Genomic DNA, 15,245 nt, shown 5'->3' on the forward strand with positions numbered 1-15,245 from the left:
GGCTCTGTCACACAGCAGTGGGGCGGTGGAGGGTTGAGCAGCTTCGTGTCAGTTGTTAGAACCTTTTTCTCCTTGGCCTCCACAGACCGCGAAACTGGCTCTTGCTCTCGGACGTGGTAAAGAGGCTAAAAATGTCATCTCGCATCTTCCGCTGCAACTTCCCCAATCTGGAAGTCGTCACCATCACAGAGGCAGAGTTTTACAAACAGACTTCTCTCAGCCAGTTGTTCGCTTGTGCTACGGACCTTGAAGCGTTTAACCCAGAAAGCAAAGAGCTGTTGGACTTGGTAGAGTTTACAAGCGAACTCAAGACTTTGTTGGGCTCCTCGCTTCATTGGTTGCATCCACACGAGGACCCTCCCTTCGACATCCTTTGGTGAACCAACAGGCCGTTTAATGTACAGTGCTATATACAGTTACTTCTTTATGTATATGTGTTCAAATGCAATTGTTTCTGTAAAGAAAGGACACTATTAAATATGAAAATATCTTTCCTTTATATAAGAGATCTGAATTCCAGTTGGATGGATTTTGGAAGAATTTTTTTTTAACTTCAGTCAGTTTTTACAAAATTGTTATATAATGTTTCTTTAAATGCACACAGGCTTTGGGATAAGTTTGTTATTACTTGGAGCATTTTTTTTTTTTTTTTTTAGAGAACACACCCACACATTGACTTTGTTTCATACAAAGCACTGATTACACAGAACATACTTTTTATAGGTGATGTGATCAAAGTCATGTGGCTTGTTTGGGAGATAGGATTCGGTAAGGCACTTGGTGATATTATTTTTGTTTTTTTGTTTACAGAATTACCTGCTTTGGCCAGGTAAGCACTATTGAATATAATTCAATAGTTTGTAATATAAATTAAACCATATCCATACGCATCAACTAATTGTAAGAACTTTTATATCCTAATTTAAAAGCTGTGAAATTTAGTTTTCACACATCAAACCGGATTGTTTATATATGTTTAAACATTTTATGCTCTTTATTTAAAGAAGACTTTGAACTATTTTTTCTGTACCTTGTAAAATATTGAAAAACTAACATATGTTGAAGTTGCTTGAAACTGTACATAAACTAAATTTTCTGAATTGTGTGTTTATGTTTGAGATCTGTGTTTTAACTTTGTAAGTAAATCTCCTGCCTTTGTATTTATATTTTACAAAAATTTTCTTAAAGGCAATAAAACTGTTGAGAAATGAAGATGCTAAAGCGACTCCCATTAATTCTGTGCATGATTGTGAAACGAGCTCTGACTTACTAATGTTTATGAAAGGAGGCTCTGCGTGCATTTCCTGCAGAGCAGAGCTGAGCTGGCACAGGTGCTCGAGAGCGGTTCGTGAAATCTGAGGTAGAATCTACATTGACTTTCTAAATTCAAGGTTACGAGAAAACATTGGGAGCCCTTTATGGGACAGAGGCTTAAAAGCAGTGTTCACAATACTTTCTGCATTGCCTTTTAGTTAAAGAATTGTGAATAGGTTCAATTATTTTTCCTCCTTTGTCATCTTTTTAAGTTGAATTGACTGAATTTTCTTTTCAGTGGTGTCTGCAGAGGGGAGGAAAATAGTACAAGGGTAAATCATTTAGTTTTAATACAAAGAACTAAGACTGTGAGCACACTTTGGGGTAACCAAAGGGAGAATTTTTCAGGGAACAGAAGCTCGCTGTCATATAGCTCAGGAATTGGCATCGAAGAAGCTGGGCTTGCAGGGCTCGGACAGGCCCTGCTGTGCTTCAGGAGGGCATGTTAGGCCCCTCTCTTCCCCCCTGCCCTGCAGGCTAGCAGGATGCAGGCACATTGTGTCTTTTGGCTGGCTCCTCGGGATCCTGAGATGGGCTCCTGAGCATCTCCCCTCAGTCAGCCCTGTGTGCTCCCCGTGCCCAGTACAGTTGGGCCTCCTCCATGCTGGCACTCGGCCCTGTGCTCAAATACAGTAACAGCCGCACGCTGCTGTCATGCAGGCACGCCTGCACGCTAAAAATAGGGTGGTGGCAGGGACACCTGACCGCGGTGCAGTCCCTTGATGTAACGTGACCATTTTATCCTCGGGGTGTGCTTTTTTGTAATGGCGGCGTGCTTGGGAGAGCAGGGGAGACTAGGCCAGGCCCGCAGGCCTTGCGGGGAGACTTCCCTGGGTACACGGGCCTCGGGGTATGAACTCCTCCTTGCCTCACCCAAAGGGCTGGGCTCTGCTGGGAAGTGTCCCCTTTGGGCTAAATAACCCACATCACTCTTTCTGTGGAGCAGTCCCCAAAAGGCTGAGCCCAGGCACCCACTGGAAGCTCTGTGTGGCCTTTGGTTTGCAGGATCACGGAAGCAGAATGGAAATACTATCAGATCTACTCCCAGCAGCCAGACTCACCCCTAGAAGCAGCTTGAAGCTGGCTTCTCCATTTCTGAGCTAAATGCTGACCCCGTAGATGGGACCCATGGCTTGTGCATTAATGGGAACAAGGTGTCAGGGAGCAGCGAACACAGCCAGCTGCCATTCCCAGGCCCTGCTTGCAGGACTGCTGTTAGACATTCAGATTCGTTACTTTGTTCATGCAGGAAAAAAGGGCCCACATTGCTGCTTTAAACTTGTACAGATGCAAACTAACTGAAAAATACCACATCCTTTTAGCATTGCTTGCAGTGCACAGTATTTTCAGTTCTTCGTGGGTCTTGTGTTGGTAGGAGCAGGCTTGGCACCACTACACAAGACATGAGCTGAATTTCACAGTCATGAAGAGGTATATTAGTTCCTTTCTCAGTCAGCGCTGCATTTCTGCTAAGAGGAGGTTCCGGAGAAGAAAGGGACTGGAATCCAACAAATCTAAATCTGTGAACTCGAAGGTGAAAAAATCCCCAAACATAAGTGAAGATGAGGCTCTTTCAAGCAACCTAAGTGTCCCACCCAGGTCTTGCTAATTACGCATTTCACCTCTTAGCGTGCTCTGCATGGCTTCACCTTGCTTGCAGACTGCACCCTCCTGCAGGCTAGGCGTGTGCTGAAGCACTGCCAGCAATGCTGCCTTCTGCCTCAGGGCTGGGGTGAAGGCAGTGTGTGGTTATTTCTGGTTTGCCAGCCCAGAAGCAAACCTCCACACCGCGTGCACATTTTGCTTCAGCAGACCGAAGTGCCGGTGGCTGGTTGCTCTCTTGAGCCAGGTATGAAGTACAATTCTGCCACTAAATAGATTTTCCTTTTGTTGTCACATTAATTTGCAGCTCATTAATAGTGACAGCAGTGAGGTACTGCACTGAAGCAGATTTGCATATTCATGACTAACTTATTATTAAACAAATAAGATTTCCCTATCTTAGGAGGCACCCAGAGTAATGCCACATTGTACATTATATCAACCTGGATGTTTTATTTTCTCCTTAATATGTTAATAGATGCAAAGGGTGCTCTTTTTTAAAATAAATGTTCACCTATGAAATAAGATGTAATTTAAAATATCAGAATCGTTTAAATAGCAATCCATTAACAAACCTGCCAATAACTGAGCAGGAAAACCTATTACACAAATCAATTAATCCATTCTAACTTCTTGCATCTGTGGGGATTCTGGGGACAGTGGTAACAGCATGCCTCATCCCGTGCTCAAGAAAGTGTGGGAAAAGCCCCCATAGTTCAGCAGTTGCTCAAAACCTGTGGGCGGGAGGAAGAGGAGATGCGGGGTGTCCCTCCAGAGTGCATTTTGGCTCCCTCGCTTCTGACAGTGAAGGTCATTTCCCATAAAGCAGCATGATTTTTTTTCTATCAGGCTGTTCAAAACTAGCCGGCTTGCATATCAAGCCCTTCTTCAGCTCCCTGCTGCATCAGTACTTTTCATTCCTTTCTGGCTCTTTTAGCAATGTTCAAGGCACTGGGCATAATTGCTTGTGCAGGAAGCAGCTGGTCATTGCAATGCTCCTCTTAGCCCTCAAGTTATTTTTTCCTGGCTCCACTTTCCAGAGGTGTTGCCTAACCATGAGACCAAATGCGGTTCTGACCCCTTCCTGCTGTTCCTGCTGTTTCTGTGTGAGTCACAGCCATCCCTCCTGCAAGGACAACCCCTTCTCTATCAGGAGATAACTTTATTTGCATAGAATCATTAAGATTGGAAAAGACCTCTAAGCTCACCCAGTCCAACCAGCAGCCCATCACACCGTGCCCACTTCCCATGGCCCTCAGAGCCACATCCACACGGCCCTTGAACACCTCCAGGGACGGTGACTCCACCACTCCCTGGGCAGGATGTGGGATGTGTCCTTAGCACCATGTCCCGTAGCAGGTCCTCTCAGGGCTGCAGCCTGGTCTCTGCTGCTCTGTGGCTGCAGCCATTTCAGTGTGCTGAGGATGTAGAGATGTCAACATGCGTGGCAGACTCTTGTGATGTCAGAGATGGTGCTTTGTATTTGTAGCTGTTTCAATATCGAGGAAAAGGCTCCCTAATGAAAATCCTTTTCCAACGTGTCACAAAGCTCCCATTTAAGTAAAGCCTATGCAAAGGTGAGTCCTGACAGGCCTCCTGAAATGGAAAGGGCAGATTATTTAACCACCGATCAACACTAATAACTCTTGGCAAATACAGTATGCAAATTGAGAGCACATGCTGGAGGGGCTCTGCAAGGACAGCCTGGCCTGGCTGCTCTCAAGGCACCACCGTGAATGACAGAGAGGGGCTGCCACTGTGCTGGGCAACCAGTGGCAGAGCACCATTGGAATAAGTCCAGCAGTTGGAAATGGGATATCTTACTATGGCATCTTAGGGGAAATATTGATTTTAAGTGTCTTTGTGATGTACCAGTCTACTAAAAACAGCTAAAAAAAAAAATCCCCCTTCTGAATTGGGCTTAGCTTAGCTCTACCCTACAGATTGTTGAAAGAGCTGGAAAGGAATGAAAACTATGACTGTAGCAGGGAGCTGAAGAGGGTTTAGATATGCACACTGGCTAGTCTTGCACAGCCTGATGGAAGAAAAATCATGCTCTTTCGTGGGAAATGCAGAGAAAAGCACGGAGTGGGGAACTGTGCAGAGTGAGGACTCGGCCTTGGACTCAGCTCCGAGCCATGGGATGGCTTTACGCTAGCATAGAGAATTTGGAGCCCCTCACTATAGGGCCAGCTCAGCAAGGCAGTGCGGTGATGGCTGCAGTAGCCCTCAGGCTGCTGAGGGTGGTGACCTCCCTGCTCCCCACGAACGGCTGACTGTCACGGAGCCGGCAGAGCCAGGTGCCCGGCTGTGGGCACACGGCAAGGGGGAAGGGTCAGGCAGCAAATCCTTGCCCTATTGGTGGCCGTGTGGCATCGCCTCGGCTCAGCTGGCTCTGCGGGTTGGCAGCGTCACCTGTCTCCTGAACGCTGGATGCTCAGCACAGCTCCCGACGGAGCCCTGAACAGCCCAGCGACCAAAAGTGCCTGGTCCCCAAGGGGTTACCTCGGCTGAAGTGGCTGCCGTGTCCAGGGAGCCCTGTGCCTTTGATTAGCCCTGTTTTCAAAGGCTTAGAAGTGAGCTTGATTAGCAAAGTCAACAAAGAGATGCAAATAACGCTGCATCAAAAAGGTGCATTGTTAGATTTCAAGGCAATGCCCTGGGTAGTGGCAGGCAACAACTGCCGGCAGAAGGAAACCATTCACCCCTGCAGCAGCCCTGGTGCAGCGATGCTGTTTGGGCTATTTTGCGAGCACAGCAGGGGCCGTGCCAGGGGCAGAGCAGGCTGAACGCTTCCAGAAAGCCCCTTCCAGGCTATTTCCACATCTAGACGTCAGCTCAAAAACGCAGCCCTGTGCTCAGCCAGTGTCTGAGCATCCGGCTGTGCTTCTGCCGGTGTCTTTCCAACCCGGCGTCCGCCTTAGCCTCACCTGCGCTAACTCTCAGGCAAGGCAGCGTGCGAGAGCTGTCACTCACTCAGCTGCTGGCTGGAGGAGGAGGAGAGGGGCTCTGCAGCGGGGCTGCACCGCGACACGGCAGCTCCATGCACACCGTTCTGCTGCCGCCACCGCCGCTGCTGCTGGCTTGGGAGCGCACAGGAATGCAGTGTCCCGGGCTGTCTGTTTGCGAAGGCGTAAGGTATTTTTTTAAGTACACAACAGAGACTTCTGCAGGGCTCGGTCTTTTTGCAAAGTAAATTTATTTGACAGGTTTATTTCTTTATCAGGTATTTGTCTAACCCCGTGACACCAGGAAAACTGATTTCTTGGTACAAACGTTTCCCAGAGATGTGTATGGTCACAGCCAGCGTCCAGAATATCCTCACTCCAGGTTCACTGAAGAATCCCGGGGACTCAGCATGGAAGCCGGGGACCCCAGAGCTGCTGGGGAAGCTGCACGGTGAGCTCACTGCAGCACCACGGTGTGCAAGAGCTGGGAAGGGAGACGCCCCACTCGCAGGGCAGGACACAGCCTGCTGTTAGGACTCGGCTGCCACCTGTTTTTGGAGTGGGTGCTGCCAGCTGGTGGAATCGGGAGTTTAAAAACGTGGCTTCTGCAAGGGGTGCCTCCATCCGAAACCATGGGGAGATGAGAAACACCTTCAGCGCCCGAAGGCTTTGCAGCAGCGCTGACTGATCAAATAAAAATATGTGAATCATAAATCAAGGTAATTTGAAGCAGATTTATTTAGAAATTGAGATCGGGCACGGAGGGGCTCCTTCGAATCGCTCTAGCTTGCCATCAGCCCTGGCTGCCCTTGCACAGCCTCCTACAGCTGTGCCACGGCTCTTCCTCAGGCCCCAGCACATGAAAAGGAGATGCTGCAGCTCTGCACAATGCGTGCACATGAGTGGGTATTCAAGGGGCTGGCTGCCCATCCTCAGCTGTGCAGGAGATCCTATGCCCGGAGCCAGCTCCTGTCAGGCCTGCAGCCAGCCTGCAAACACATTCGTTTTTCTGAAACAGCACCCAAGAGCTTGAGCAGCAATACCACCAGGGCATTTATTCGTTCTTTTAGCATCGTTCCTGCTCCCTCCCCAACTCGCCGTGATTTGCATACCTGTTAATCCTTTCCCTCCTGCAGTAATTCTGTGACAGATAGGGAAATTATTTCAGAGCAGTAATTCCTTGACTCAAAAGCTGTGGAAGACCTTGCGTGCTTGGAGCAGAAACCTCGAGCAAGTGGAAGCGGGAGACCTGACCTCGCAGATCAGGGCACTGAGGAAAGCCAGACGTATTGAGGCTGTGAAACAGAGCCCTGCCAGCCTCAGCAGTGCTGTCCCCAAAGCCCCCTTGCCCCTGGCAGAGATTTGCCTCTAGAAAGCTGCTGATGCTGCTGTTCCCTACTGGCAGCATTTTCCCCACAGCAAAGCTGCTTCCTGTGAGTGAGGGGAGGCGAACCTGAGCCCTGGAGGGTTTCATTTCTCCGTGCAGCACTGCTGGGACAGCCTGGAATGCCATCCCCTTCCTGCACACACTGACACCGAACACCCCGTGGCAGAACCGTGACATGGGGCTAGCTCTGACCTACAGGATTCCAGTGGCTCATGATAACGCTCCGCCTCTTTTAGCCAGCAAGAAGCTGCAGAAACACACGTGAACCTGGCAGTTCAATTCTTAGTAGTTACTGTTGCCTTTATCTCCTTCCCCCATCTTTTTTGATTTCATTTTGAATCATAGGATCACAGAGTAGCTTAGGTTAGAAGGTACTTTAAAGCCTACCCAGCTGTGGGCAGGGCTGCCCCCCAGCAGCTCAGGCTGCCCAGGGCCCCATCCAACCTGGCCTTGAGCGCCTCCAGGGATGGGGCACCACAGCTTCTCTGGGCAGCTGTGCCAGCGCCTCACTGCCCTCTGGGGAAAGTGTTTCTGCCTAACATCTAACCTAAATCTCCTCTCTTTCAGTTTAAAGCCACTCCCCCTTATCCTATCACTATTAGTCGTTCTAAAATGTTGCTCCCCCTCTCCTGAATGACATCTCCCCCAGTAAAAAGCCTAAAGGTGGGCCAGTCATGTGCAGGGAGAGAAAGAGTGAATTCCTCCAGAAGTCCCTGGAAAAGCCCAGCCAATTTTTCTCGTCCTCCCACCTCCACTGTGATGAGGAAGGGACAGGCCAGGGGGCAAGGAAGGAAGGGCAGCGGGTAATGAGTAGGTGGTGGGGAGCTCTGGGGAGATCGCTGCCCTTATTTGGAGCCAGCTGCGTGGGTGGACAGCAGAGGGAAACACGGGAGAAGAGCAGGAAACCGGGGAGGAAACTTTTATCACATGATAACCAGACAAAAGAGCAAGCCCCCAAACAGCACAAAACGCTTAGTGGGAAAGTGAAAAAAAACCCCAGCAAGCTGCATGCCACGCTCTGGAAGGAAAAAAAAAAAAAATAAAAAGAATATAGTTGAGGTTTGAAAGCTGCATCCTGGGGGGCTCCGGAGTCAGCAGAGCATCCTCACGTGCCGCACGTGACCCTCCTTGATCCCTGCATGGCAGTGGTGGGAGGAGAGGGGTGATGCTCGCTGCCAACCTCTGGGCACAGCACAGCTGGAGCAGCACGGCACGGCAGGGCATCGCCTGACAGGCACGCTGCCGGCTGCCGGAGGGGGCTTGCTTAATCAGGCATTTACAGCGAGGTCGAGGAGGTTCCTCTTTCTGGACTATATTAAGGCGCGTGCAACGGCTTGAGGGTGGGGGTTAGAGGACGGCAAAGAGTTGTGAAAGAGCAGTGCGGCAGAGCCGGCGAGCGGCTACGGCTTTTTGGCAGCGTTTCAGAAAATGGGGTGGTCCAGTTAGGGAGCTCAGGAAATTGTCTGAGCTAGATTAAACATTTTCTAAAACCTTCTGGGTGCTTGAGAGCTGACTTGAAAGTTGGCAAAGTTGAATAAAACAAATGCTAACGCATTCCCCTCTATTTATTTTGTCACGGGGCGGGCGCAAAGTCAGCCTATTTTTCACTGTTGCGAGTGTCCCCTTCCATCTGAAGGCACGAGTATCCACGTGGCGAAGTCCCACGTCTATCTCTCAGCCGCGCGGGAGGCCACGTGTGACACACAGGAGCTTTTGCACGCATTTGAACAACCATAAAATACATCACTTTCAGGCATAAAACGGGATTTCTGGCTAATTGGAGCCTGGGTGTAGAGGAGTCTCTGTGGGTCTGCGGCTCGCTGGAGTCTGGCTTCAGCCACAAAGCCACGAGGCATGCCGTGGCAAGGAGCCTGCCCTGAGCCTGTTTGCCAGTAGCTGCACGCTGTCTTGGAGGAGAAAGGGCTGCTGCGGCGCAGGCGAGAGCAGCGCCACTTTTCCCTGGCAGATCTCGAATCCCACACAACAGCAGCAGCGAAAAAAACACAGTGAGGTTTCCCTCCGGGGAGGACGGCAGTGCCAAAACGCTCGGTGCCTGAGCAAAGCAGGAGCCCCTTCGCGCTCGTGCCCACCGCGGGCGGTCTGACCTCAAGCTGGGAATGTACCTGCTGCTGCCTCGTGGGGAAAGTTGCCACTGGTGGAACTGAAGGCAATATCAGGCACAGAGCAGACGTCGGCAGCTTCCTTGCTCCACGGGAATAAGGAAGTAGGGAACCCGTTTAGGCAAACGGCCCCCCATCAATCTTAGCCTGACGTTTTCGCCCGTGCCCGATTCCCCGTGATCTCTGCAAAAGGTAAATTGAACTCCGCTTCATTGGCGGAGCCCGGCTCTATCAGTTATATCTGTCTTTGTGGCAGAGCTGCTTTGGGTGAGAAAAGAAAAGCAGTACGGCCCCAGGAGAGAGACAGAAATCAGAACATAAATGCAGGTATCAAAGCAGAAAAATGCAGAGAGCGGCAGTAACCCAGGGTATGTTGGAGAAGAAAACAAACTCTTATCACAGTCAGAGCAGAGGAAGCCATCCCACTGAAGGGAGGAGATGAGGAGGACAGCTGACATCCTGCAGAGAGAGGCTCTGAGGCCCGGGGGAGGGTGGCACAGCCCCAAAGGCATGGCACCAGGAAGGCTGCAGCTCTCACAGATGCAGAGGTTCGCCCGGCGCTGCTGCTGACAGGCAGCCCAGCCAGGCAGCCAAGCTAGCAATTACCGGGCAGATGCGGAGGCTGAGAGCAGGTGTGTGCGCATGGGTATTTTTAAATGGTGCAGTTTACAGACTCCTCGCCATCCACCGAGTCCCAGGAGAAAGCGAGAGCCTAAACACCCACCTGGACTCTGGTCTGATGAAAATGAATTATTAAACGAAGTGGAGATTTATTGTCTCCTAAAAAATTTATTAACAGGACTAGGAGAACAACTTTCTGCATGCGTAATATCGGGTGGCAGGGGCAAGGAACTGAAGTTTTGCCGTTGAAGGAGGTCTGCTCTCGGGAGGTAGCCTGCCTCTGACCACTCTGTGGTCCAGAGTGTGCCAGCTCCCGCTCTGTGCCCTGTCCTTTTCAGCATCTGAAGGACAGTGGGGACAGACCGAGCGGAAATGCTCAGGATACTCACCCTTTCAGCATAGAAGCCATTTGGCAGTCACAAGTTAGGAGAACTTTGGCTTAGACCTTTGAAAGCCAAAGGGAAGCTTTCTGCCTTGCTTTCAGAAGGAACGACCTTGGATCTGCCCTAGGCATTGGATTTCGAAGACGTCCCTTTTTTGAAAGGCAGGGATGAAGAAGCACGGTCTGACCTCTGGCAGAGAAGGAGTGATGCTGTGAGGACGAGGAAAGGAGCACGGATCCAAGGGAGGATTCCCAGCAGTGAGTCAGAGGGGGAACTGTTAAAAATAGTTCAGGGAATAGGGACAACATTCTAAAAGAAAACACTCTGTGAAAAGAGGATAAAATAAAATCAGTAAAAGCTGGAGCAGCAGTAGTGAGATAGAGCTAAAACTGACGACAAGGAAGCAAAGGTAGAAGGGAATACAAAGAGAGGATCCCACCAATCGTTGTGCTGTAGGTAACGTTTTACCACCAAGGCTTATTGGAGGGATTGCTATTTCTAGTAATCTGCGAGTGCTGCCTGCAGTGGCAGGTGGGGATGAACGTGCTTTCCCTCCTGACTGTATTATGATGCCTGAAATGAACACAGATTTTTCTTTGGAAAAGCTGCCAGTTACGTTCTTCGTGTCAGAGTGGGGATGCTTGAGGCAAAAATGCTAAAGGAAAGCCCGGTTCCGACGTGTAGATGTGCACAAGCACACCCTGTTGCAGTTTACCTGCGTCTGGAAAGAAGACAGAAAATTACCAGTGTAACCTTCAGAAAGCTGATTGCAAGAACATTGTCCCATTAATGCTGCTAGTGGGACTGTGATTGCATTGCTTAAGGTAGCCACAATTGGCCAACTAGCAAGGCTGAACTGCATTCTGTATAAAAACACTGCGCTTTCCTTGCTGCCTGAAATGTGGGTCTCGGTAAGAGAGGTGGTGAAGACAGCTTGGACATATAGGATCTTGCTTTTTTAGTGACTAGAATTCATCTGTCAGCATTCAGCTATCAGGCGTGACACTGAACAGGCAGCGCAGAGCTGGTTTGCAGGTGGGGAAGGTGAGCCCGTGTCACGGTCTGAAGAGCATGGCCAGAACTGGCCTGCTAGTCAAGAGCATCTGCGCACAGCTCTCCATATCAGACTCTCAGACTGATTGCTGACGAGGTATGTGACAACCCAAAGACAAAATATTTTCTAAAACGTAATCACCTTGTTCACCTCAGCTTTAATCACACTCCAGGAAGCACTTTCTGGTGAGTCCACCTCACACTGCAGATAGTAAGGAGTAAAAATTCCTGCTTGTGCCCTACCCTGTGGAATACTGCAAGACAGCAATTACTTCACAAATTTTTATTCCTCCCTTCAGTGCCCAAGCCTATGAAAATGGATGTAGCCATTTGTCTTGTTCCTTCTCCCTCCTTCTCCAGGGGCTCTATCACTCAAGCAAATTACAATTAGAATGAAAGGGACTAAAACCAGCACGTTGCTAGATTTCCCATGGATACATCCTCACTCCTCATGCGCTATTGACCTCTGATTGTCCACTTCTGTATAGGAAGGGAGAGAGGACCCTATTCTGACTACACCTGACATTTCCTTTTGAACTTTTATTTTTCCTGCCTGCGGTTGAGCCTCCTTTTCAAGCACGCAACATTTCATTCATGTGCGTAATGGTGACGCTGGCCACACTGCTCTCAGTGCAACAGAAGCAATTTGCTCATGTTGATTTACTATAATAGCTAGTGCCTTTTTTCGTCCGAGATGTGAATTTTTGCTTGTTTCTACTGAAACACGCACAGATGCATAATGACGTTTCTTCTGCTCAGAGCTGTGTCTGAGTCCAGAGGAAGGCATCTTGGAGCTCTCACCAAAGCTGCAAGGGAAGCCCCACTCTGACCCCGTGGCCGTGGTTTACGAACCAGATGGTAACTTCTGTGTATGGATGGCCTTTAGCCACGCTAAGACACATATTTGCAGTAGACCTGGCCAGCTGATAAAGAGTCTGTGTTTGCAAACAAACAAGCTTGTAGAGAAAAAAAGGCTCAATTTTAAAGTGCATTTCACTGGAAACCGTATCACAACCAAGTCCAGCCATTCTATTCAAAAGCCAAGTAAACTCTCACCCCACCCCACCTATCTTTAAAATCCCATTATCTCTGGAGCGGAGATGAACAGTAACTAAGCTCTTTGTCAGAGCTGTCCTCTGAGCACTAAGCCACAAGGTATCTACACCGGGTGCTCTGTGGGTGGAGGAGCACTGCTGCTCTGCACTGGCAAAGCGCTCCCACTGTGAATGCAGATGTAGCAGTAAACCAGGCTGGAGAAGGCTATAAAAACAACCCTGTCAAAGAAAAAAACAAACAGCCACGAAGATAACTATGGCTGCCCCAGGGGCAGCGTGGACAGTTATGCATAAGGCAGGCTTGCACCAGGTTCTCACAACTGGTACAGCTGTGCTGCTGAAGAGGTCAGTGTAGAGCCTGGTACCTTGTAAGGACTGCCTCGTGCTGTACCCTGTGGTAGTTCATACAAATACTTAGATGTAAAACAGGTAAAATGACAGATTATGTGGTGATGACTGGACATGACTGGAGAACAGAAAATGGAGTTTCACTGCATTTAAAAAGAATAGGATAAAATACTAACTTGTCAATATTCTTATTATTCTTGCCTTAGACAGGCAGACAACACAACTGAGCAATTGCAGAGGGTGTTTGAGCTGAGAATGGGAAAGAAAAGGAAAATGTTCAGATACATTTCAAAGCACCGTGGCTCTCAAAAACACCAAAGGAGTTTGATAAAACTTCCCAGAAAAAAGAAGAAAAAAAAAAAATTTGCTCTGCATGGAAATAGGGCAAGTGAGATTTCAAAGAGAGGGCTTTTTTTCCTGGGGTGCAGGGCTGGTGGCTCACACCCAGCCCTCCTGCCTGTCTGTCCCAAGCTGTGTGCAGTTTGGCAATTAAGTCAGGCCGGGCACTGGGCTCACCGGCTCCATTTCTGGTTTAATCGTGGGTATAGCTGAGATCCCAGATGCGCACAGAGCAGCTCTGTTACCACAGAGCACTGATTCACCATCGCTTAAAATGAGTGCAGCTTTTTTTCTTTCTTTCTTTCTTCTTTTTTATTTAATTCCTCCGCTAATTAACAGCAGGTAGTGAATAGAGAAGTGTTTATCCTCCTCCCCCCCAGCTCACTATCCTGCTGTGTTATGACAGCTGGAACGTTAATTAACATGACCTGGCAGATAATATTTAATCCAAGAGAGTGCACCACGGAAACATCCAGCCGCCTCGGGGCAGGTCACCTACCAGGTGTGCCCTGAAGAAACCCTCCCGCTTGCTTTCAGACCCATGCCAGTGCCTACATGAGCTTTCACATTTCTTCCTCTACTTGCCAAACTCTCCCAGAGGTGTGCCAGGCCTGCTTGCGTCTCTCCGGGCCAGGCCCCTGCCTGCGTCTCTCCAGGCCAGGTCACTCCAGGCCAGGCTACTGCCCACCAAGCCCCTCCAGGCCAGGCCCCTGCTGGTCATATCCCCCCGGGCCAGGTCCCTGCCAGCTGGATCCCTCTAGGCCAAGCCCCTACCCGTGTCACTCCAGGTCAGGCCCCTGCCCACCAGCCTGGCTTATCTGTAGCCCACCCAGGCCATACATGGCTTCCATCTCCTCGCAGGACCTCCTGCTCTAGGCAGAGCTGGCACAGAGGAGGCCCGCTCCAGCAGGAACCGCAGTGAGTGTTCAGAGAGAAACCACATGGAGCGCAGCGTGATGCAGCCTCAGAATGCTGACACATCCACGTGGTTGTGGAGCCGAACAACAAATAAACAAACAAACATGTGGTGGAGGCTTTTTAAAGGGCTGTGTTACCGCAGCTGATCTTGAAAGGGGACGGGCTGAGGGTTAGCTGTGGGGAAAAGCACCTTACTCCTCTGCTCTCGCTTGGCCAGCTCCAGCCGAGAGAAGCGCGGGAGGAGGCAGGGGCTGAATTACAGGGTACCGTATTATTTTTGTAGTAATTGGTGTCTGGTTATAAACAGCTGTGAAAGCAGGAACTTGTTCCCCAGGTTCCAGGATGACAGAAGCCAGGAGAGCCCTTGTGTGTCCCAGCCTACGTGGCTGCGGGCCAGGCCCATGGAATTCATGCCTGTACAGCACCCGCATGTCGTGCAGCTTCTCCTCCAGAGGCAAAATGCGAACACTTCAACATGGGGTGCTGAGTCTGGGCGACTGAGCTGCAGTGTTGAGCAGAGAGCATTCCTGTAAAATAGCTCTATCACCTGCAAATACAGGAAGATATGGAAGTGGTGAAGAAGATTTACAAAACTCCCCCCCCAGCCCCGTAACTGAAAGATCAGAATTTCTGTTATCTTTGGAAATACTAATTTAGCAGATGAGTAACCAGATGCTATCTCTAAGAGATTTGGGCCAACGATTTCTAATAATTTTAACAAATAAAAGCAGAATCATACATGCATGCACACACAAACATACTTCTTGTTATGTAGGAATCAAAAAACTGTTCTATCTGTAAAAAAAACCATATACTTTTATTGCCAGGAGCAGCCTTTCTGACCACAGATATCTAAAAGACAGAGTGGTCTTTGGGTACTATTTAGTTCCAAAGGGGCTATAAAAGGCAGATGGTCTCATTAGAAACAATTTATGCATATATATTTCTAGGAGTTGAACACTGCCAGAATAGGTTTAGCTCTTTCACCATACCGAGGAAAATATCACCACTTGCAAATGTTTCCAGTTTGCAAAATAATGACCTATCCAAAGTAGCTAAGCAACTAATTACTCAAATACTAGAAGGTTATATGCCAATATTATCACATTGTTGGTCTCCTGGGCAAACAACTTCACATTCCTCAAACTGCCATATAG

The 15,245-nt window shown here is 49.2% G+C and overlaps 1 protein-coding gene across 11 annotated transcripts in view; it reads left to right on the forward strand.

Moving 5' to 3' along the window:
• BCOR (BCL6 corepressor) overlaps positions 1-1,212 on the forward strand; it is a 58,670-nt gene extending 57,458 nt beyond the window's left edge. For all 11 annotated transcript variants that reach the window (XM_025146057.3, XM_046911687.1, XM_015302080.4 and 8 more), the window contains one exon: positions 86-1,212. In XM_025146057.3, coding sequence (XP_025001825.2) covers positions 86-380 — 295 coding nt within the window. In that variant the 3' untranslated portion in view covers positions 381-1,212. The remainder of the gene's footprint in view (positions 1-85) is intronic.
• Positions 1,213-15,245: the final 14,033 nt, after the last annotated feature.

Source organism: Gallus gallus, chromosome 1, assembly GCF_016699485.2.
Source record: "Gallus gallus isolate bGalGal1 chromosome 1, bGalGal1.mat.broiler.GRCg7b, whole genome shotgun sequence".
NCBI lineage: Eukaryota > Metazoa > Chordata > Aves > Galliformes > Phasianidae > Gallus > Gallus gallus.